General features: G+C 37.8%; 1 protein-coding gene across 1 annotated transcript; it reads right to left on the bottom strand.

The window, feature by feature from the left end:
- Positions 1-1024: 1024 nt before the first annotated feature.
- Positions 1025-10860, bottom strand: vdac1 (voltage-dependent anion channel 1). The gene is made up of 9 exons (XM_086177035.1): positions 10744-10860; positions 6708-6777; positions 5283-5332; positions 4913-5065; positions 4598-4650; positions 4099-4326; positions 2755-2905; positions 2251-2308; positions 1025-2022 (listed from the first exon to the last, which is right to left on the bottom strand). Exons 2-9 carry the CDS (start codon positions 6772-6774, stop codon positions 1931-1933), a joined length of 852 nt encoding a protein of 283 aa, XP_086033161.1. The 5' UTR covers positions 6775-6777; positions 10744-10860; the 3' UTR covers positions 1025-1930.
- Between the last annotated feature and the right edge of the window lie 12166 nt (positions 10861-23026).

The raw sequence follows: 23026 nt of genomic DNA, 5'->3' as shown, positions 1-23026 counted from the left end.
ATATAACAGTATATGTCATTATTATGCCTGTAAATAGCCTCACAAATTACAAAATATAAGTGACCCTGTATGTAGGGTTTGGAAAGGACTTTTCTCAAAAATGTTAATGTAACATTTTCAATGGATTTTGGTCTTAATATTTCCCATGTTCTAAACTAAACTGTGAGGAAACGGACATAATCTGATTCACAAATAAATTCAGCTTTTGCATTGAATGAATGTTGGACAAAGGCATTTGTTTTAGATAGTCTGTCTGGACAAACTGTCATGCACTGACTGTTCACCTGCCAATTCACAAGTGAATTTGTCCCATTGCAAAATGTACTGTATTTCCACGGAATCTTTCATTGGGTGTCATTCATTGTGCTGCTTTATTTATTGCTCTTTGCCCTTACTAAATTACTTGTCTATTCTATGTTACCAGAACCTTGTGCAACTATCTGACAGTCCAAGGACAGCAAAGCAAGAATTTTACTGTGCAGTAAAACATGTCTCCTTAGCGTGCACATAACAATAAACACTTTGAATCCTTTGGCTCGGCAGAATTTATGAGAAGGGACATGCAACAGACATTTAAGTCAGGGTCCAAAGATAAGAATATTAACTCTGGACTCAGACAGTAAAACAATTCTAAGGGATCCATCTTTATCATTTATTCAAATATGTTATAATTTAATAAAATCTTCTCTGCAATTAAAAAAATATATATTTCAGTGATATAAGAAACAAAAAGTTGACACTCATTTTATATTGTATATCCTAGTTGCATACAGTGTCATGAAGGTCACACTGGCCAATCCCGATAGGATTTACAGATCAACCAGACAGTCTACTGTTCATCTCAACTAACAAATAAAAGTTGTACATATGTGCCAAGAGAATGTGAAGATAGACAACCTCTCTTCAAAAAAAAAAGGGATGGGTAGGGGCAGTTTTTTGTTCACATTGTTTTTGTAATTGTGTGGAGTGTTTTGTCTTACAAAAACAATTAGCTTAGGTTCTGCAAACAATAACACGCAAAATCTAGTTTAAGATATTCTTTATTTAATTTAGGGAGTAACAATAATGCCATGAATGCCAAGAACGATTCCCATAGCCAGTTGTGGAAGACATCTCCTGTCCACTTTATTTGTTGAGTTCCTTTACTGGAGTACTGTGATGCTTATTCAGAAAAGATTGATTGTGTGAAGGTTTCCCTTCACTTGTTCAACCAGTAGCAGTTCTGCTACTGTAAAACTGCGCAGGTAAATTAAACTTAAACCATAATTTTCCTACATGTACCAAAAAGACAATCCCACCAAAAGTACACACAAGACAATAACATAGAATGTACCACATAGAAGTGGAGTGCCTCTTCAAGCTACTGACAGTTGCTTCTATAATGGACAACTTTCTCCTCACATAGTTTAATCTACCAAAAGACACAAAAAACTCTCAGATGCAGAGGTGATAGGATAAAATAATTATCATCCCTGCACAGAACTTGGTCGAGCCTTTATGTATTTTTGGGGGGGGTCTGATCTTGTCATCGTCCCTCTCTTCTTATTCATTCGCAAGGTACATGTAACAAAGTGAAGTGTTACAATTGGACTTAAATGACAAAGCATGATACCAACATGAATGTACTCAAGGCTGGTTCTCTTAAAACACCACACATTAAAAATCAAACTTCCTGTTGAATAGTTGCAAAGTTGTTCTAAACTGGGCTACCTGTTTCCAGAATTTTCCCTTAAACTGATCCTGACAAATTGTTACACCAATAAAAGAACCATGTGACTTTAATGTTGTTTTGGCTGCGCCTGTGGTAAATCTAGGGGGAAACATTGGCTTTGTGAGGGCTACATTAATTTTTTTGTTTTGTTTCCTTTTTTCTTTTTAATTTGGTGGGGAATGCATTTGCAAGAGGTCTGCAGTAGGTTTGCCACACCCGTTATGCCTGAAACTCGAGGCCAAGGCCAAGCTTGTGGCCACCAGCATTGATGTTCTTGCCATCAAGAAGAGCAGAGAGTGTGAGCTTGATGCCTGTAAAATATATATCAGGACAAGCTTTCAGGAAACAAAAATGACTTGATTTGAGAATAAAGAAATATTTAAATGTTACATGCATATCCATATCCATGCATATATCCATGAGTTAACTCCTTACACAATACAGTCTTGAAACATACTAGTTCCATATTATTGTTTTTCTCTGGTAAATTTTCTTAATCAAATTAGAAATGGATCCATAAGTAATACAGAGACACTCACCCGGCTTCAGTGTCTGAGTGTATCCCAGGCCCACAAGGCTAGAGTTGTTCACCTTGGCCTGTGGGAAAATGAAAATCAAACAAAAACACAACACATAAAAACAATTCATTATCATACTTTAAAAGTCCATCATCAGTGCATGTATAATAGTTTAAATTATGAAAGACCAGATTATAAAAATTTGCAGGAAAATGAATTCTGAAATCAGTGAGTGGAAGTAATATTTTAGCCTGCAAGATTATATGGAGACATACAGTATATTAAAATGTGTCCGTAGCACTGGCTGACTTCAAAAGAAGTATAACCCCTGTCATTACACTGCTCATGCCCATAAGTGGACAGTTAGTTAATTAAACACATCTTATTAAGTATTCTGACAGTCGAATTTATTTCCTAGTCCAGTCTCTGGTATCTGTGCTATAGAAGAGTCAGCATGAATTTTTATGTCACGAGAGTTTAAAGATAACTCTTAGTAGCTGAACCTAGACTAAAAAGTATACTCACGGTAAAGGATGCATCAGAATCTATCTGATACTTGGCAGCGATGCCAAAACGGGTGTTGCTGTTCCCAGCAGTCCAGGCCAGATTGACAGCTGTTTCCAGCTGTTCATTCACCTTCTGATAGATGGAACCACCAAACTCAGTACCATCATTTCTGAGGAAAAAAGAAGAAATCAAAACAATGCCAAAAACTTCCCTTCAGGGAAAAATATATCAATCGGTGAAAAAAAATAAAAAATATACATGTGTGTATATATATATATATATATGTATGTATGTATATTTGGATTTCAACACTGTTTTGTTAATTGGTATTTACAAGCAGCAGTATATGTTCACCAATAACACTCATAAGCTGTTTACATCACTCAAAAATTAAACAGTAATTTCTTATTATTGATGGATTGTGTTTGTGTTTATCAGCATAAATTTAGCTGTGGATTTTGTATTCTTTTTAGGCACATGAATTATACCAATAAAGCAAAGCTTACATGGATCAGCCATAACACTTCAAATGGTGACAATGACACCTGAGAAACAATTTTAGCTGGATTACTGATTTGGACCATTACCAAAACTGTAGCTTATGTGAGGTGCTCCCAGTCTGCAGTATATAGTATCTAATGATGTTGCTTGGGGCTGTTATTATGTAGGGTTGTTTAGCAGCATAGGTCAAGATGTGAAAGCCAACCACTCTATTACCAAAAATGAACAAAATGACAACTTAAAACAGGTCCTTTCTTCGCTGTATATAAATCTTTGCATGCAGTTTGCAAATGGCTCTATGTATGTTGATTTTTTTTTTAATACAGCAGAATCATTATGGTGAAGGCAGCAGGAAACAATAAATTTGGAGAATGAGAAAAACAAAACTCTTTGAGGATGGTAATGCTGTGGATTATGATCTCCACTTTTTTTATAGTTTCTGTGAACCAAATGTGTCAAGTATCTTACTATAGCACTCACAAACTAGGGGTAGGGTAATAATTTGTTCTTAACATGGTGCTTTATATTTATTCAATAACCCTGCCACCCAAAACAGACATTATCCTGCAGTCTCACTGGTGATTTGGAGCCAAACAAATCACTCGGTCTTACTTCCAATACAGTAAATCCAATCACCTGGTTTAAAAATAACTATCAGACACCTGGAAGAAAGGCAAAGCCCAACAACAGCCAGACAAGGACAAAGGTTGAGATACACATAATGTCTGAAGCATTTTCAAACGTATTTTGAATGAATCTAGTTTGTGAGTACCCAAGGACAGAGTCAGTCAGGATTTAACTGAAAACATGCAAAGATGAGTCTAAACGGGGTGTATGTCTCTTTGCTTTATGCTGTCTTACACATTTGTGTGAAGCTGGAACTCATCAGTCTTATATCCAACTGCAAAATTGCTCTGGGTGATCCTGTTCCTGCCGGCCTCAAAGGTCATCTGGTAGCCAGCCAACCAGCCTTCATAACCCACCACTGCTGCACCATGAATAGCTGTACCATTTATATCATAGTTAACATCACAGCCAAGGTTGATGTGGTCACATTTGTAGCCTGTCTTGATCTTGCCACTTTTTTTGCTGAAATGTAAAGGAGAGAAGACAGGTTATTAATTACATATGCCTAATATCCTGAGACACTGACACTAAACCCTTTAATGAGAATAATTTGGTTGAAGACAGATCACTTTCACATAACCACAGCCTGCTTTATGACTCATTTTCTATATTGCTAACTACTGCTTCGTACATTGGTTCAAGCAAGATGTAAGGATCCATAAAATATTTTCTATCTTCCTTCTTGTCACTTGGAATTATCTGATGTTCATTACTGTCATCCAACAGTCCTTACCCAGTGTTTGGTGAGAAGGATGAATCAAATGTAAGTTTCAGCCCCTTAGTCAACTGCGGAAAATGCAATTTAAGAAAAAATAAAGTTGTTGAGTTTTTAATTCATAAATGACAATGCAAATGAGGAAGCGTCCCACATCTGTGAACTGGCCATGATTATTCAAGGAAATGGATCATTTAATATTGTTTAGAGACATTTTGCTTCACAAATATAAATTTCTTATCAAAGAAGTCAACAATAGTTGAAACTCCAAGTCATGCATTAATAACATTTTTTTTACCCAACACATATATACTTGTAAATTCCATCGCTGACCTGGTCCTCAAGAGTGATTTCAGTTCCCAGGGTGTTGTCAGTGTTCCACTTCTCCGTGAAGGTGAGCCCATGCTCTGCCCACTTATACTTTGTTTCCAGTGATCCAGAAACTTTACTGGTCTCAGTGTTTGCAGAGCCTGTACTGTTGAACTCCTGCAGATTAACATGAAAAGGCGCATTATAGTATAAAAGACTATTTGTCAATATGCTATTCAATGTATGTGTATTCACGCACGCACGCACGCACGCACACACGCACACACGCACACACACACACACACAAGTAGTTACTAGCCAGGATCCTCTACTAGGATACTACTAGAATAGCCGCCTGTAGTGGCAGCTCTTATTATCAATACTGATGTCGTACCAGTCCATTCTCAGACTTCGTTTTCAAGTCCAGCTTGATTAGTCCAAAGCCTGAGGATGAAAATTAAACAATTGTTATCAATATGCCACAGTTATCCTTATAAGCATCTTTTCATTATTTGCAGCCCATTTATTAAGGGTACAAAGGTCAGTTGGACCATATGAAAAGCACAAACTAAAATGTGATAACACAATATAAACAGGGCATGGAGAGACAGTACATGGGTTATTTTCCAAGGTAATGAGAGTGTGACCAATTTTAAATACATGAGTTTCAACATCAGTCAGGACCTCACCTTGTCCTTTAACACCACACAGACAGTTAAGAGGGCTCAACAGTGGCTGTGCTTTCTAAGGAGGTTTGGCATGTCGCCTGAAGATCCTGAGCAACTTCTACAGCTGCATCACTATGGTACAGCAGCCCCACTGCTCTGGACTGCAAGCATCTGCAGCCAGCGGTAAAGACTGCAGAGAAGATCACCAGGACCTCACTGCCTCCTCTGCAGAGCATCTACTACCCCAGAGTCCACAGGAGAGCTGCCTCCATCACCAAGGACCACGCCCATGCCCACCCCAGAGCACAGACTGTTTACACTCCTGCCCTCCTGCTGCAGGTACAGGAATGTGAAAATGTAGAACCACACAACTAAAAATCTTGTTCTACCCAATTGCCATTAGACTCCTGAACAACTGACAGGAGTCAATAACCAAAACCTTCAGGGACAATTCTACACTGTACATCCAGCACAGCAAATGATTTAATCGAGCTGGTGAGAGAGGCACATGAGGGGCCATGGCATTTACACCAAACTACAGGGGTAAAAATCAGGAATATTCAAAGTAGGCAGTGCAGTCCCTTTTATACCTGAATAATTCAATAGAGCCAAGCACTGCACCATGTACTTTAAACTTTAAAGTTAAAACTTTGACCAGCAATAAAATACGCCTTTGTTAAGCAACATAGCCAAGTTCATTTGCAACTGCTGGTCAGATTGTATTTTATCTCTGACTTTTTTCAGACCCTTTTGGCACTTCCAGAATGACTTGCCTCTTCTTTTCGCATTTCTATGGGATAGTACCTGGTGACCAATAATTGTTTTAGTCCCTGCACATTTTGCAGAATAAGTGTTATTTTGTTTTTTGTTTTTCGTTCTGGCCTTTTTTCATCAAAATTACATGTGCTTGCTTGTGTCCTTTGATTCAAATTCAAGGGGGAGCCTAAGTCTTAAATGTAGTATTGATCACTGACAATGATTAATAATGTCCATAACTGACAATTTTGTACAATATTGTACAACAGGGAATTTCCTGTATGACAACTGTCTCTGTCACTGGCCAACCATGAAAGTGTATTGACAAGGAAACCCATTTCGCACATTATTCTAAGTGCAGATGGATAAAAAAAAAGTTTTTTTCAGGGGCTTACCATATCCCTTTGTGAAAACATCCCTGGCAGACTTTCCAAGATCAGTATAGGTGGGAGGAATAGCCATTATCTGCAAAGAAAAAGATTATGACAGAGGCTTTGACTTTCAGCTACTTGGCATTTTTTTAAAATAGTGTAAAATTCCCAATAAAATGACATCCCCTCCATAAAGCAATTGTTCTAAAGTTGGGACAGTGCTTGCCAATAGTACACCCATGAGCAAAGGGTACAGTACTATGCTACTTCAAATGGGCCAACTAATCATATGTGGGTAAAAAAAAAAACAATGTTACACAGTGGGAAAGATACAAGCGACGGGTGTACGATTTGATTCGAATTGTAGAAGTGGCTGACATGACTGACAGACTTACCGGTAAGTAGAATAATTGCACTAACATTAGCTTGAAATGAGCACTTATACAGATATATATATTAGCTGTATTTTCCAATGAATGTTTAAACTATTGCTCCAGACTCATCGCTGCCAAATCTAGTGGCATTCTGGGTGAAGCACATGTCACATGACAGTCAACAGAACTGAACCTCTTAACACTCCCCTATGTTATGCCTATGACAAATATACAAGTCTCACATGCAATCATCACATTTCAGTCCATCTTATCTAGCATTTAGCAATTGCATATACATCTGTAAAAGTACAGTACATATGAGCACAGATTGGGAGAGAGGCAACAGATCAACTCATCACTGTAGTCTGGTTAACATGAACGCAGATGAATTAGGAAGTTTCTGATTCTTTGGATTAATAGCAATTACATTGAGATTGTAACGTGATTTTCTTTTGGAATTCTTAATAATTTGCTACAGATAAGATAAAAATGGTTGTAGAAAATTAAATTTAATTAACTAAAATTGTCATTTCTTCCACTAATCCCTTACTGTTGCAGCTTTCACGCTGCATTGACTGAATGCATTGATTATAAACCTTATCTTTCCTACTTTCCTAGATCAGTATATTTCAACCACTTTGCACACACTTCGAGAGCTGTGAAAGATCCCTAAGTGTCCCATATGCAAATAGTCAATGTAACTGAATTGTTCCTAAAACATTTATTTTGTAAATCAATAAATTGTTAGCTCTAAATAACAAGCCATTGTCTGATTCAATCTAGTGACACGCAGGGAAAGTTAATACTCCTTTATGTCAGTAGATGGCAGCAGGTAGCTAATTACCTTTTTACTTACCTAAGACACTAGAATTTGTTGTGCCAAGTGAAACCTAGTGGTCATGGTGACGTTTGTGAAAAGAAAAAATACAAACTCTGACCTGGGCCCTGCAAAAAAAACCTGACCTAGAGTCAGGCTCTAATATGAGTAGTGGTCATTAGAAAGCAAAGATGATGAGATTTACTGTCAACAGAGGTGAGAAGGCAGCTATGTTAGGGGTGCATGCATATTACCATGCAAGCTCAAACGGCATTTCATAATGAAACACTTGTCACTTTAAAACAAGGATATTAACTATTTTATTTGCCAGCATGAACACACAGAGAAATAGGCAATGTTAATAAGAAAAACCACAAAGGTCAATGACAGACAGCTTAAAGCTGGCTACCACGTTGGTGAACTCTTAGCTGAAACCAAAAAGGCACACAACATGATCGAGACATTCATACTCCCTGCCTACAAAGCCACTGTAAACAAGATGCATAATCCTGTCTCAGTTAAAGAAATAGTTAGTCCCTCTCAGACACAACAAAACGCAACACAATTGCCAGATGTATTAATGACATGTCTCCAGACATCAAAAGTTTTGTTAAGGAAAACATAGGCGTCAGTGGGTAATTTGTATTGCAAGTTGATGAGTTGACGGATATTGGTGGACATCACTGTTCCCCTTAAGCCGCGCGTTAGCACAATCGCGCACTGCTCCAGTGTTCTCCACGCACAGCAAATCTATGCTGCACATGAAATAAAATCCAAGCTGAACTGTAAATAAAATAAATGTGTTTGATTTATTTAAAGTTCAGCTTTGCTGTGCGCGGAAAACACTGGAGCAGTGCGCAACTGCGCAAACACGCGGCTTAGAGGGAACAGTGGTGGACATGCTCAACTCTTGGCCAATGTTCATCTTGTTAATGGAGATCCCATCAGAGAAAATTTCCTATTTGGCAATTCTTTGCCAGAAAAAACAACAGGTGAGGAACTTTTTTGGGTCACATCAGAATATCTTGAACATGAGGACTTCAGTAGGGAAACTGCACAAGTGTCTGCACTGATGGCGCAGCAGTCATGGTTGAGCACACAAATAGGCTTTGTTAGCAGAGTGAAGGAGAGAAGTCCAGATGTTACTGCTTATCTGTGAGGCACAAGTGTCATCATTCAATTCCTGCCAGAATAATAGCATTATTAAGCAAGCCCAGTTTTCACAATGAGTGAATATACATAAATTGAAAGACTATATTGTCATTAAATGTATTCTATTGGGCTACAGAGTGTCATTTAAGAAATGAGGTGCTGTAGCTCAAAAATTGTTGAGAAAGGTTCCAGATATCTGATCTTGATGCTGCCACCTCATTAGTTAGCTACTTACCCTGTCAGACTGATATGAGAAACTCATAATCGAGCAATACATAAGTATTGTGACATTAATAATGATGCCTCACTTCTTTTTACTGATGCAATTAAGACACAAATTAGAACTGTGAAATTATAACATGTGGTACTTGTGTCTGAGTACTTTACAGAATTTATCAATACTGGGAAATGCTGGTTCATCAGGTTTGATCACAATGTAGCTATGACAGAACTTATAGTGTATACACCAGAACACAAACACAAAACCAGAAATCAACTTAATTAACTTAAAGCTGGTAATGTAAAGGTCTTGACTCTGAGCTAAAAGCTAAAGCTATTTGCCTCTAGGATTAGGGCAACATACAAATCCAAACTTTTAACAAATTTGGGAGATAGTGGCCACAGAGGGACTGAAGCTCACACAATGCCAACCTTTTCTGTCTGAACTTAAGCAAAATTTTGCCCATTTAAACCATGCCCTTTTTAAAATGTGTTGTGCAAGATGTGTCTCATTCACTGTAAGAAAAGATATCAAGTTTCTGTGGGACAAATGTTATCATGGTACAAGAGTTACGCAAACTTTTTGATAACATACATCTCAAAATTGATAGCAGACAAAACCATTATTTGAACCATTTTAACAGACTAAGAGCCAAAGACAATATGTTTCTGCTTGATTATTCGTTGTGCAGGTTTGAATTTCAACACGCCACCTAAATTCATTCCTTCATGACTGATCAATTACAGCAATGAATCAATCAAATCTAAACTCTTAACTCTTACCACTCTCTAGACCGTAATTTTGAGGCTTCACTTTGCTATAAATTCAGGATATGGTACTTAGCTCTGCATGCAATAAGGACTGTCAAGTCCTGTTGATGAATAATGCATAATTTCAAGGAGACGTCGATGAAGACAGCCAGCAAGATAATCATCTTTTCACACCTTTAATTCAGAAGAAACTAATAACATCGTAGGTTTATCCTTTATTGCAAAATATTCAATAGGTGTATTCATAATACAACCGAACGATTGCTTGCAATGGTTCTGTGCGAAAATGAAAGCAGCGGTCCCCATCTAACTCCAACAGAGGACGTGAGGAGTACACACTGTCCATGCCCTAGCGTACCGCTTTTAACTTATTAGAGTTAGCAAGGTGAGCAGCCGACTGGCAAAAGTGACACCTAACCGACTGGCATAATGGGTACCCGTGATGATTGGAAAGAGAAAAAAATATATAGTATGTGAACGTTTTTATTTTAAGCTATATGACTACTTAAGGACCACTAAACCCAGCCCTGTTAAATGACCGGACAGAAAGTCATTAGCAGGCGTGCTAATAGCTTTTTTGCTAACAGAAGCATTGGGCCTTGCATCTCTGATGGATGTCGCGTTGCAACAAGCGTTAAAATTGACCTCTGAGGTGGTTCCCTCATGCTCAGATCACTAACGGCAACTATTAGATATGCTGATGATGATTTCAAAAGGAAATTTGTACCTCTGTCTGTAGTTTCCAGTCCTGTCCGAGAGGGAGGCTGTTAATAGCACAAAGGGAGGAGAGAGGAAGGAGGTGGTGCTGGCGTCACGTACGTTAAAACGTGGATGCTACAAGTCACGCAAGCAATCGACTCCAATTGTCGGAGTCAAAGATAGAACAACTACTCTCAAAGCAAGATGCTTCAAACCCCATTCCAGCGTTTCTGAATTTATATCCTCTGAGCCTCAGCGTAAGCTTTTCTAGAACGGTTGCATTTGTTCTGTCTCTCTAGCTAGTTTAAGACATCCCTCCTCATATAACAAGGAGATGCCGTTGAATGAGAGAAGGACCGATGCGTTTTCTGGGAGTTGTCTTTTAAATCCATTAACAAAGTGTATCATTTTGTTCATAAACCATTTGAGTGGTATGCACGAAACTTTCCAGTTTAGCTTGGTCGCTTGTGGCTGTCTGTCTGTTATCGCTATTTCGCACGGATCCTCAAAATATATTCACTGTGGAAAATAAGATTAGGAACTCACTCCTGTTATGATGTTCCGTTGTCATCACTTTGGCCCACAAGGAAAAATAAACAGCTGGTTGTTCATACATAAAAATGAGCAGGATCTTAAATATGTCACTAAATTGTTTTGACACGCTCCCTTTAGCTTGTACCTCGGAACCATACTGAATCGAAATTCATTTCTTAATTAAATTTTCTTAAATTAATTTTTATTTAATTTCACCTATAAATGTGCCCATACAATTTCCTCCTGATGGACAAAAACAAGAATGAGCATGAAGCAACTGCTATTTATACGTCAATACAGACGTATAGAAAACCATTGTATTTTTCAAGGTACAATGCATCAATTTATTCGTTTATTCGTTCATTTGTCGATGCGAGCTTCAAATGTGCATTTTAATGTATTTTCATGAGTTTGCCAAAGTGCATAGGTGTCGCCAAAGGATGGCGCTGTGGTGTAGTTGAAACACTCGTGTTTGCGTGACGCGCTCTCCCGAGCCTTAAACTCAAGATGGACACTCCTTTTCGCGTGTAATGCATATTATAAACTTGACATAAAGGTTTAAATACACTGTCTATTTATAGCATATTCTAACACAGAAGTATGAAGAAGAGTGGTGCAGACCAGATCACTGCAATTCAAGATTGTGTCTTGGAGGCAAGAAAGATGATTTGAACCTATAATGTAATACCAATAGTTGAATTTACTATCATACTGCTCTGTCAGTGAAATCATGAAATTATTTAAATATTGATGCTTTCAGTATTCATTCTGTATTAATGCTGAATAGGTTTGTACACTGGGTGCACAATTATCAGGCAAGTTGAATTTTTGAGGATTAATTTTGTTGTTGTACAGCTACAGTGCTCTTGGTCAATCCAAAATGTTAACGAAACCTCAAACCTGAAGATTCAAGTAGTAAAAGTGAAGCGTTGCCTCTCTTAAGAGAATATCTGTATGTACACCATTACTAGGCAACTATTAGTATGCATAATTATTATGTAACTAAATGAAAAACAAAGACTTTTCCATCTCACTTGTTTATTTTCACCTGTTAAAGTGACAATAATAAACAAACTCAAAATTTACAAATAAACATTTCTTCTTTTTTTTTTTTGAACATTTATTAGAACAGGTTCTTTGACAGAGTCACAAACATTCTTACAAAACCTCATGACGATACACATTATACAATATTCTTTATAGGTATAATTATTTCTACCATTCATTTAGCAATTCACTTATTTCCTCAATAGCAAATGTTTATCCCAAATAAACATTTCTGAAATAAAAAAAATTAAAAGAATTAAGTAACTAAATATAGCCACCCTTCTTTTTGACTATTTAACAGTCACAAGCCTTCCATTCATGGAGTCAGTCAGTTTCTTGATCTGTTCAGAATCAACTTTTTGTGCAGCCACAACTACAGCCTCCCAGACACTGTTCAGAGAGTTGTGCTGTTTACCTTTACTGTAAATTTCCTGCTTAAGAACAGCCCAAAAATTCTCAATACGGTTTCATTCAGGTGAAGAAGGGGGTCATTAGTTTTTCATCTTTAAGACCTTTACTTGCCAGCCACGCAGTGGAGTACTATGATGCATGTGATGGAGCATTGTCTTGCATAAAAATCAAAAGTGTTCTTGAAAGATGCAGACTTCTCTTGTACCACTGCTTGAAGAAAGTGTCTTCTAAAAATTGGCAGTAGGTCTGAGAGTTGATTTGAGTCAATTTTCAACCCAAAAAGGTCCAACTAGCTCATCTTTAATAATACCTGCCAATATCAGTATCCAACCTCCACCTTGCTGGTGTCTGAGTTGAAGTGGAGCTCTGTGTCTGTTACTGAACCAACCATAGGCCCATCCATCTGGTTGGTCAAGAGTCACTCTCATCTCATCAGTCCACAAAACCTTTAAAAATCTGTCTTCAGATATTTCTTGGCTCATTCTTGACGTTCCAACTTATATGGCTTGTTCAGAAGTGGTTGGGTTTCAGCCATTCTTACCTTGGCCATGTCTCTGAGAACTGAACACCTTCGTACTTCCTGACTCTCCAGGTAGGTTGCATTTGTGAAATATGCCAGCACTGGGGGATAATGTTTGGCAGTTAATATGCGTCTTTTCTTCTCGACACGTTTCTTGCAACCCTGTTGACTATTTGTAACGAAACGTTTGATGGTTCTGTGATCACACCCCAATATCTTGGCTATTTCCAGAGTGCTGCATCCCCGCTGAAGAACGTTTTCACAATTTTTGACATCTCAGAGTCAGTTAAATCTCTTTTAAGGCCCATTTTTCTGAAGAGAAGAATCTGCCTAATAATTATGCACACCTTGATAGATGGGATTGAACTCCTTAGGCCACACCCTCTCTTGTTACACAAATACACATGACCTGATATGCATTAAATCCAATAAGCATTCAAGTTTAAATAGCTTGGTGTTGGAAATTATGGATAAAATGATGATAGGGTCAAAATAATCACTTGCCTAATAAGTGTGCACACAGTGTATATCCTCTGTGCATAATGTGCCAAGTGCCTCATTCATGCTTGAGTTAACTTTTATTAATGTATATTTAGTAATACAGCACAGATGTATCCATGATTCTATATGCATGTGTTTGTTGATTGAATTTGGAAATCAGAACACCATATTGGCTTGCTTGTAAGTAAAGATCAAAATCCATAGTGGGTCTCTCGAGGCATTAATAAAGTTCTATCCTATCCATTGACCTTGGTCCCTTTTCCTGTGATACTCGACAGACAGGGTGATTTACCTGATGTGTTAAGACATTATTACTAAGTTAAAGACATACATGAATAACTCTCAGTATCTGTCTTGGTCAGGAAAATCCATCCTTCAAAATTCATAAAATGTAATGAAGTGTGCACAGCATCATTGATTGGATCAGTTGAAATAACATGGGATTGTTTCATATACATTCTTTTTTATTTTTCATTTTTTTCCGCCTGAATAAAATTAATATTTTTTTCTGTCTTCATTCATTATCCATACCATATATTGTGCACTTAGGGTTGCGGGTTTGCTGTAGCCTATCCCAGTTCTCATGGGTGAGAGGAAGGGTGCATCCTGGACCAGTTGCCAGTCGACCACATACTCAATAGAGACAAACAACCATTAACTCCCACATTTAGGTCCCACGTATAGGTAATTTGGAGTCTTCAGTGAACCTACTTTAATGTTTTTGGACTGTGGGCAAAGAGCATTAAACGCCACGCAGACATACCCCCTGTCAGATTTGAATCAGGGACCTTCTTGCTGCGAGACTGCAAGACAGTTTAGCCTCCTACCCTCAGGGAGAAGGCACAGGAACTTCTGTGCTCACTCGACCAGACTCACAAACAGCTTCATACACCAGGCCATCGGGATGCTGAACTCTCTTCCCACTGCCAGTCCCTCCTCACTGCCCCCCACCCCCAAAACACTGGACTCTCATCACTGTCTTATTGAACTACTACTTTGCACCATTACTGTAAAATCGATCATCCTGCTACTGTATTATATACTGACTGGGTTGTACTAAATTGAATAGAAACCTCTGCTACTATTCTCTGTACATACACATGACAAATATTGATACATTTCAGTTTTTATGCCTTTAAATTTCATCTTTTCACCTCAGTACTAGTAAACTGTATCTGTGTGCACTTTATTGTTTAATACTTATCCTGTTTATTGTATTATTTTGTCAATTTCTTGTCACCGGGGGATAGGGAGAAACATCTCTGTATTTCTGAAAAATTGAGAATTTACGATAAAGCCGACAATGACCTTAACTGTGACAGAAGCACTTCCCACTGCACCAGGATTTTTGTACTTTACATTTTTTTGCATTTTCATGTTGGTGTTTGTCCCCTAGATACATTCAGGGCTGCTTTATGTTCAATGTAATTTTTATAGTTTTTCTTCTTATCTCCTCAGACACCTATAGTTTATAGTGACATGAACCCATACCCCACTTAAACTTGAACTTAACATAACTCTGGAGTACCATATAATATATAATGGCAAGTCAGAGGTGCAGTAGACAAATAGAGAGATCCCTTTTTAAGGAATATTTTTTCATTCAACACGCTGGCTGTATCAATCATACGACAAACAGGAAAACTTGGGTTTTCAGGTGATAAACTACAGGAGGCTGGAAAGTTTTACTGCCAAAGCAAAGGATGCTAAGAAGTGTCATATGTTAATCTTCCCATGACAATATTGTGTGGCTACTCATAAAGATTTGCATGGGTAATAAACATATAGTAGTAACATTTGTCATCTTTACTTATCACAGTAAAGATGACAAAGTGCAGCATTGACATTTCAATCCATTGAATCAATCACATCATAGTCAGTTGCTTTTAATATTTGTTATTTGTGACAAATTATAATATTACACTAAAATAAACAAAAAAGATTGAAACATTCCACATTAAGTATATTTGATGCCTAAGAAAAATTATTGAATTTTTGTTGTTCTCTTTTTCTTGGTTTGCTTTATTGTTGCATACTGTCCTCAAATTTAGGCTTATTCTGTTGCTTCTCAGTCAGCTGCCTGCACAAACATGTTCTACATATAATAAACTATCAAAGCTACATCAAATAAGTTATAATGAAGAATGATAGTGCAGACACTTCAAAATGTATTTTGAGTACCTGCCTGTTGTATACCTACTTCCATTTCTCCACAATATATTGTACAGCTATTCAGTATGGGCTGGGGATGGGGCCCTGCCCCAAGTGGAGGAGTTTAAGTATCTCATGGTCTTGTTCACGAGTGATGGAAGGGTGGAGTGGGAGATGGACAGGTGGATCCTATGTCTCCAGGCTGGCCTGGGAACGCCTACGGGGCCCCCAGAGGAGCTTGACCATGTGCCGAGGGAGAGCGAGGTCTGTGCCTCACTGCTCCGGCTGCTGCCCCCACGACCCGACTTTGGATAAGCGGGGGAAGATGGATGGATGGATGGATATTGGTTGATATTTCTTTTTAAGCAATCTGATTGCCTTTCTGTATGTTCTATCAGATGCAGCTTGTTGTTCTTTGCTTCTTAATATGGTTGTTTCACTGAATATAACATACAAAATCACACATTTGCTACGATGTTTTGTAAAATTCACTTTGTGTGTGTGTGTGTGTGTGTGTGTGTGTGTGTGTGTGTGTGTGTGTGCGCACACACTAGGTATGCACACACTCGGTAACTTGGAAAAAAATTAGATCAAAATCCTGTATTCGAAAAATGGCTTTTCCGACAATGCAGCACAGCAAAATGGTTAAAAATACATGTAAATATTATTTATAAATTATAGATATGCAACATATATCAATATATTATAAATGATCATATCGAATGGATTTAAATTCGATTGTTTCCAATCGAATGTGCAAGTACAGAATATCAGTATATATTTGTTTGATGTGGAGGTAATTCTGGAAACAGCATTTTTTTTGTTTGTTTTTATTATCTTTGCAGAGTGTAACAGAAACATAGCAATGTGGTCACGCTGAGGAAATGAAGCCAAAACCCTGAGGCACTTCCTTTAAACAGCTGCAAGCGGCGACACCTCACATTGTATTTTTTTACTCACAAGTTGATTCAAAATGCTCGGATCATTTTCTCATTGAATATATGTTGTAATAATTCACTTCAATTATGAAGATTGCAGATATTTTTGCAGATATTTTTAAGGACTTACAATCGAGAACCTCTAAGTGTGTGGTTGGTTCATCTTGCTCATCCACCTTAACATCACGTCTCATTGCCACAGCTTAAAACAGATCTGGAGAAACAAGGGTTATAAAAGGGCAAGTAAGCTTTGAACTGTTTTCAAACTGTGCAATTTCCAAGGCTGACTGATGATTTGTAGAGGAGATTGTGATCAGTTTTTTCCGATAGATGTCAGTGTTGTCAACCTCTACATAAACCTCTACACTACAGTCTCCTTTGCAAGCCAAGCCTGTGCGTATTACGGAGACTAATATCCTGTGGTTTTGTTATAGAAGTTATTTCAAAATTTGAAGTGATTTATTGTTTAAAACAATATAACTGTTATATGTTTAATAGAATCAGATGTATTATCTATTAAATTATTCATCATTTTTGGGTTCTAATAATAATTTTTTTCTTGAAACAGTCACAAAATTGCTTCAAAAAGATAATGAAAAAACCTGAATGAAATGACAAAGGAATGAATCAGAAGAACAAGATGGAATATAGTGAATATAGAATCAACAATTCATTATCAAGATAATTTGAATATAAAACGTCAAACTTCTTTTCTTTTGTCACGCACATTGTTTTGCACTGATGGATTGTTTTATTTTGTTTTTGACCTATGAACCATTGAACAAAGCCAAACATGTAATTACTGCTGACATGAATAAACGCGCTGCTCAGTGTCAATACCGCTCAGGGTTCATGCATGATGGGTTAAATGCGTTGGTCCAATTTCGCTGATGTTGTGCTGTATGTATAACTGAATGTGACTGTTAAAACAGAGTTTAATGCAGTTTAGCTCAGTATGCTTATGAAATTTGCTAAAATCATCCATCAGTGCAGCTATCTATTTCCCATTATTTTTATTTAAAGTGATGTAGATTTTTTTCATTATTTGGAAAGTAACATATATGGTCAGATAGCTGAATTCACACTGATAGTTTACAAAGTTTATATAAATGCATCTATATTTTATTGAGAGTGTCTCTGTCTGGATGTATCCAATTCCAGACTCAACAGAAGACAAACTACACAACATTTACCTGAAAGCCAGCATAAATGTAATTATTTATGCAAAAGGTTTAATATGCAAAACATCATTTAAGAGATTAGGATAAGTTAGAGTGAAAAGTCAAAGCCAAAACCTTTTTTCCTTCATTTCCCGGAAGGGAATTATATTGAACATGTGATTTGAATATTCTGAATATTAAATATCTACATCCTCAAGTGAAGTTCAGTCCTTTTTCTTCTAAATTCTGCATCTTGCAGACTCATCAGCTTTATAAACCAGTAGTGTTAATTCTTTAACTATTTTTTATTTATTTATTTATTTATTTACTCATTTATTTGTTTGTTTGTTTATTTATTTATTTATTTAAGAAATGGCCAAAAACTATAATTGCCAAGGACTTTTGATTAAGTAAATATTTTCAAGATATACACCAGCTGTCACTGAATGGAAATAATGATTAATGGCATACTTTATGACCACAATGTAAACAGTTTGACTTAAGATTGATTTAATTTGTCTCAAAAGAAACATCCTTTTATCCTTTCTTAGTCTTTGAGCAGGTACATTAAATGTTTGTTGAAGAAACCTTTTTTAACCCATTTGCATGCATTTCTAGAAGCTTACATCTCTGTTTTGCTAGCGTATTGCAAGAGACTCATAGGTAAAATTTAACTGGTACTACTAACACTTGTTGAGAGAGAAACAGAAAGTCATTTCAAGATTATCCGCGAGCCATATCTGGATGCTTTGCTTTCATCCCCTGAGCTTCAAAGCCACCGCCATGCTCATCACAAAACCGTCACCCAGTGCCAATCAAATCCCACTCCAAAAGACAACAAACAGTACAGAAAATGTTAATCAGCCTGGGCCGAGCATCTCGAAAGTAAATAATATAAATTGTATACAGATGTTATAATTTGCAACATATGGATAAATAAGGCAGTTTGTCATCATTCCTCTTTCTTTTTTCAACTCAGTGGTTTACACTGTAGCCAAAATCTTCTTATTCTTTCCTCTTCCATTAAGTCCTACCCTAACAACCACCATCCACCCCCTCAAGCGGCTTCTGCTGCTTATTTTCAGTGAAGAGTGCAAGTATAGTACCAAAGATTGGTTCATAGGGTTATCAATAACTTTTGGATTTCTTTCCAAAATTACCCCTGTATTTTTTTAACCCCATGCATTATTCATCATGTTTAATTTGTTTGTTGAAAACTGGAGGAACGGGCAAACAAGAAGAAATGTCATGATTCCATTCACTGTCAGTCAGTTGGCATTTGTTTTGAAATAATGAGAGAAAGGAATTCAGTTGTTTTTTTTTCCTTTTTTGGGAAAGTAAAACATTAAATCTGGTCAAGTCAACAACTTGGAAACAAGTTGGACAACAGAAGTTTCTAAGAGTGTAAGACACCATTTATAAGAACTGAACCATTTTTGCATCTGCTTTATATTGATCAACAGAATTGAATGAATGCCCACTTAGAATGTGTATTGTTTCAGAAGATTAGTATATTAAATGAGACAATAAAGGTATTAGAACATATTTCAATAAATAATGCTCTTATTTCTCTTTTGGAATGATAAAAAACACTACCTGTCTTGGAACAAGCCCAGTTTTGTCACGTCTAGATGTCGACATGTATCCTTAAAAAACAAATATCTTTTCACCCTTTCCTCTTTACATTGCTGGTCATTGATGTGAGCAGTATCAGTGAGACATTTTTTTTATAATATCTATCAAATTCCACTTTTAACCCTACATTACGTTTAAGTCAGTTAATCCACAATTAAAAAGAAAGAGAAACAAACAGGGTTTTATTGCAGATCTGAGTTAACTTGGTTTGGGTTTGTTTGTGACTAGTGTGATCGTTCTCACTGTTTATAAGTGGTTAACAGGATAGGAAAAGTGAGATATGCGTTCTTCCTGTTTAAATGTTGGTGAGCAAACTGGAGGCATGACGAAATGTCAAGGTTCACCTGTGGTCGGAGAACATCAGTGGAACAGTGACTTACGTTCATTCTGTGAATGTGTGCCTTTGTGTGTGTGGGAGGACAATGTCTGTGTGTGGCTTGTTGTACGCAGCAGATGCATCGATGTTTATCTCTCATTCATGGTGTCCAAGGAAGTGTTGCGTAACTACTTAACAGTCGTTTTCTTCCTCTCTTTGTGGCGTAGATTTGCTGATAATTCCTGCCCTGTAGCTTGTGCAGTCGTATGTCAAAATTTCTCTATTGAAAGTGAGGTGGTGCCCGGTGTTGCTCTTCCTTTCAACATGTTGTTGAGCGGACCGATTACCTTGCAAATGCCGCAATGTTGCTCAGGCCAAAACCCCAGTCCAGCAAGTATTCAAAGTAAACTCAGTGCAAATGAATGGTTTAGTAAAAAAAAAGGGGGTATTCATTTCATGTAACACAAAACAGAAAAGTCAAATTGCCACCCCACAGGCCACTTTGGTCCCCTCCCTAACCATTTCACCCACCATAAAAAATATGAACCAGGCCGCCACTTTTTAAGAACCGGAAAATGTTTTTTTGAGTTGCAATCATCTTCTTAATATCTGAAAATAAAGAAAAATTTTCTGGTACAAGCTTATAAGATGTTAGTATTCTACAGTCTTTATAGATATGTCATAGTTAAACATCAATGGACCATTATGGTGTAGGAAAATCAACAGTGTTTCATGTGTTCCTTAACGTGCATGACCATGATGGACAATTGGAATATTAACAAAACCCCCTTTTCTTAAAATTATATAATTATATTCTTTTCCTTTCGGCTTTTACCCTTCAGGGGTTGCCACAGCGAATTAACCTTCTCCATCTAACCCTATTCTTTGTATCCTCTCTCACACCAACTAACTTCATATCCACTCTCACTTTCCATAAATCTTCTCTTTGGTCTTCCTCGAGACCTCTGGTCTGGCTCCAATTTCTCCAACTTCAGCATCCATCAACCAATATATTCACTATCCCTCCTCTACATGACTGAACCATCTTAGTCTGACTTTGCTGACTCTCCTGAACATCTAACATGTGCTGTCCCTCTGATAGACTAATTCCTGAGCCTATCCATGCTTGTGACTCCCAAAGAGAACCTCAGCATCTTCATCTCTGCGACATCAAGCTCCGCCTCCTGTCTTTTCATCATTGTCAATGTTTCTAGACCATACAGCATCACTGGTCTCACCACTGTCTTGTACACCTTTCGTTTCATTCTGGCTGATAGTCTTCTATCAAGTAGTACCCCTGACACTTTTCTTCACCCATTCCAAGTGGCTTGGACCTGTTTCTTTACCTCTTTTCCACACTCTCCATTTCTCTGGACTGTTGATCCTAAGTACTTGAAATCCAACTTCTTGATCTCCACTCCCTGTAGCGTCACTGTTCCATCTGGGTTCCTCTCATGCACACACATATATTCTGTCTTATTGCAACTAACCTTCATTCCTCTCCTTTAAAGACCATACCTCCAACTCTCTAGATTTTCCTAAACCTGTTCCCTGCTCTCACTATAGATCACAATGTCATCAGCAAACGTTATGGACCACTGAGAGTCCTGTCTAACCTCATCTGTCAGCCTGTCCATCAGCACTGCAAACAAGAAGGGGCTCAGAACTCATCCTCCACCTTGAACTTCTCTGTTACACCTACAGTACAGCACACCTCACCACTGTCTCACAAATGCTGACTTCTGCTCTCAGTCTAGTTTCCACTACTCTTTCCTATAATTTCAGTGTATGGCTCATCAACTTTATCCCTCTATAGTTGCCACAGTTCTGCACATCCCCGTTATTCTTAAAAATGGGCACCATCACGCTTCTTCTCCATTCCTAAGGCATCTTCTCACGCTCTAAGATCCTGTTGAATAATCTAGCCAGAAACTGATGCCTCGCCAAGACACTTCCATACCTCCACATACCTCATCAGGACCGACTGCCTTTCCACTCTTTACCCTCTTCAATGGCTTCCTGACTTCACTTTTACTAATCTCTGCAACTTTGTTTGTCTACAATAGCCACCTCGTCTACTCTTCCCTCTCTTTCATTTTCCTCATTCATCAACCCTACAAAGAACTCTTTCCATTTTCCCATCACTCTTCTAGCATTTGTCAATACATTTCCCTCTCTATACTTAATCACCTGTACTTGCTGTACATCCTTTTCATCTCTATTGATCTGTTTTGCCAGACAGTATAAATAATTCCCTCCCTCTTACAGTCCAACTGAGCATTTAAGTCATCATACGCCTTTTGTTTTGCTTTGCTACCTCTACCTTTACCTTACATTGTAACTCCCTGTACTCTGATCTCTTCAGTCCCCACAGTGTCCCACTTCTTTGCTAACCACTTTCTCTGTATATGCTCCTGCACTTCCTCGTTATCTACTTTCCTTCCAGATGACACACATTCACATTAGCTGTGGTTGTCAAGTCATCCGGGAGCTCTCCCTGACCACGCACAGCCTTTTTCAACTCCTCTCTGAAAACCATACACACTCCTTCCTTTTCAGCTTCCACCACTTTGTCCCCTGCTCTAGTTCCTTGTCACCAGAATCAACCTACAAACCAGCATCCTATGCTGTCTGGCTACACTCTCACCCACCACTACTTTGCAGTCACTGATCTCCTTCAGATTACATTGTCTATACAAGATGTCGTATACCTGCGTGCTCCTACCTTTGCTCGTATATGTTACCCTATGTTCCTGTCGTTTCTGGGAAAAAAAGTGTTCACTAAAGCCATTTCAATCCATCACGAACTTCTCCTTAAATGTCCCACCAGTGGGGCATAGCCATTATCAACATTGAGCATCTTGCCTTCAGTTTCCAATTTCAGACTCATTAGTCTATCTGACATTCTTTTTATCTCCAGAACAGTCCTCACAACCCCCTCCTTCAAAACAACTCCTACTCCATTTCTCTTCCTGTCAGAACCATGATAGTACAACTTGAAACCTGCTCCTGAGCCTTACTACATTTCCACCTGGTCTCCTGGACACAGTATATCCACCTTCCTTCTCTGCATCATGTCAACCAATTCTTTACCTATT

The sequence above is a fragment of the Fistularia commersonii genome, chromosome 29 (assembly GCF_037954325.1).
Source record: "Fistularia commersonii isolate RoL2024-O1a breed Wild chromosome 29, RoL_Fcom_v1.0, whole genome shotgun sequence".
Classification (NCBI taxonomy): Eukaryota; Metazoa; Chordata; class Actinopteri; order Syngnathiformes; family Fistulariidae; genus Fistularia; species Fistularia commersonii.
This window is presented reverse-complemented; position numbering and strand designations above follow the sequence as displayed.

Bases quoted from the DNA above. Each gene is read 5' to 3' on its own strand.
- vdac1 (XM_086177035.1), bottom strand. From the start codon at position 6,774: ATGGCTATTCCTCCCACCTATACTGATCTTGGAAAGTCTGCCAGGGAT. The intron at 5,066-5,282 runs GTACGACATCAG...GTTAATCTGCAG, and splicing joins CGAAGTCTGAGAATGGACTG to GAGTTCAACAGTACAGGCTC. The intron at 4,327-4,597 runs GTAAGGACTGTT...TTTACATTTCAG, and splicing joins TCCTTCTCACCAAACACTGG to CAAAAAAAGTGGCAAGATCA.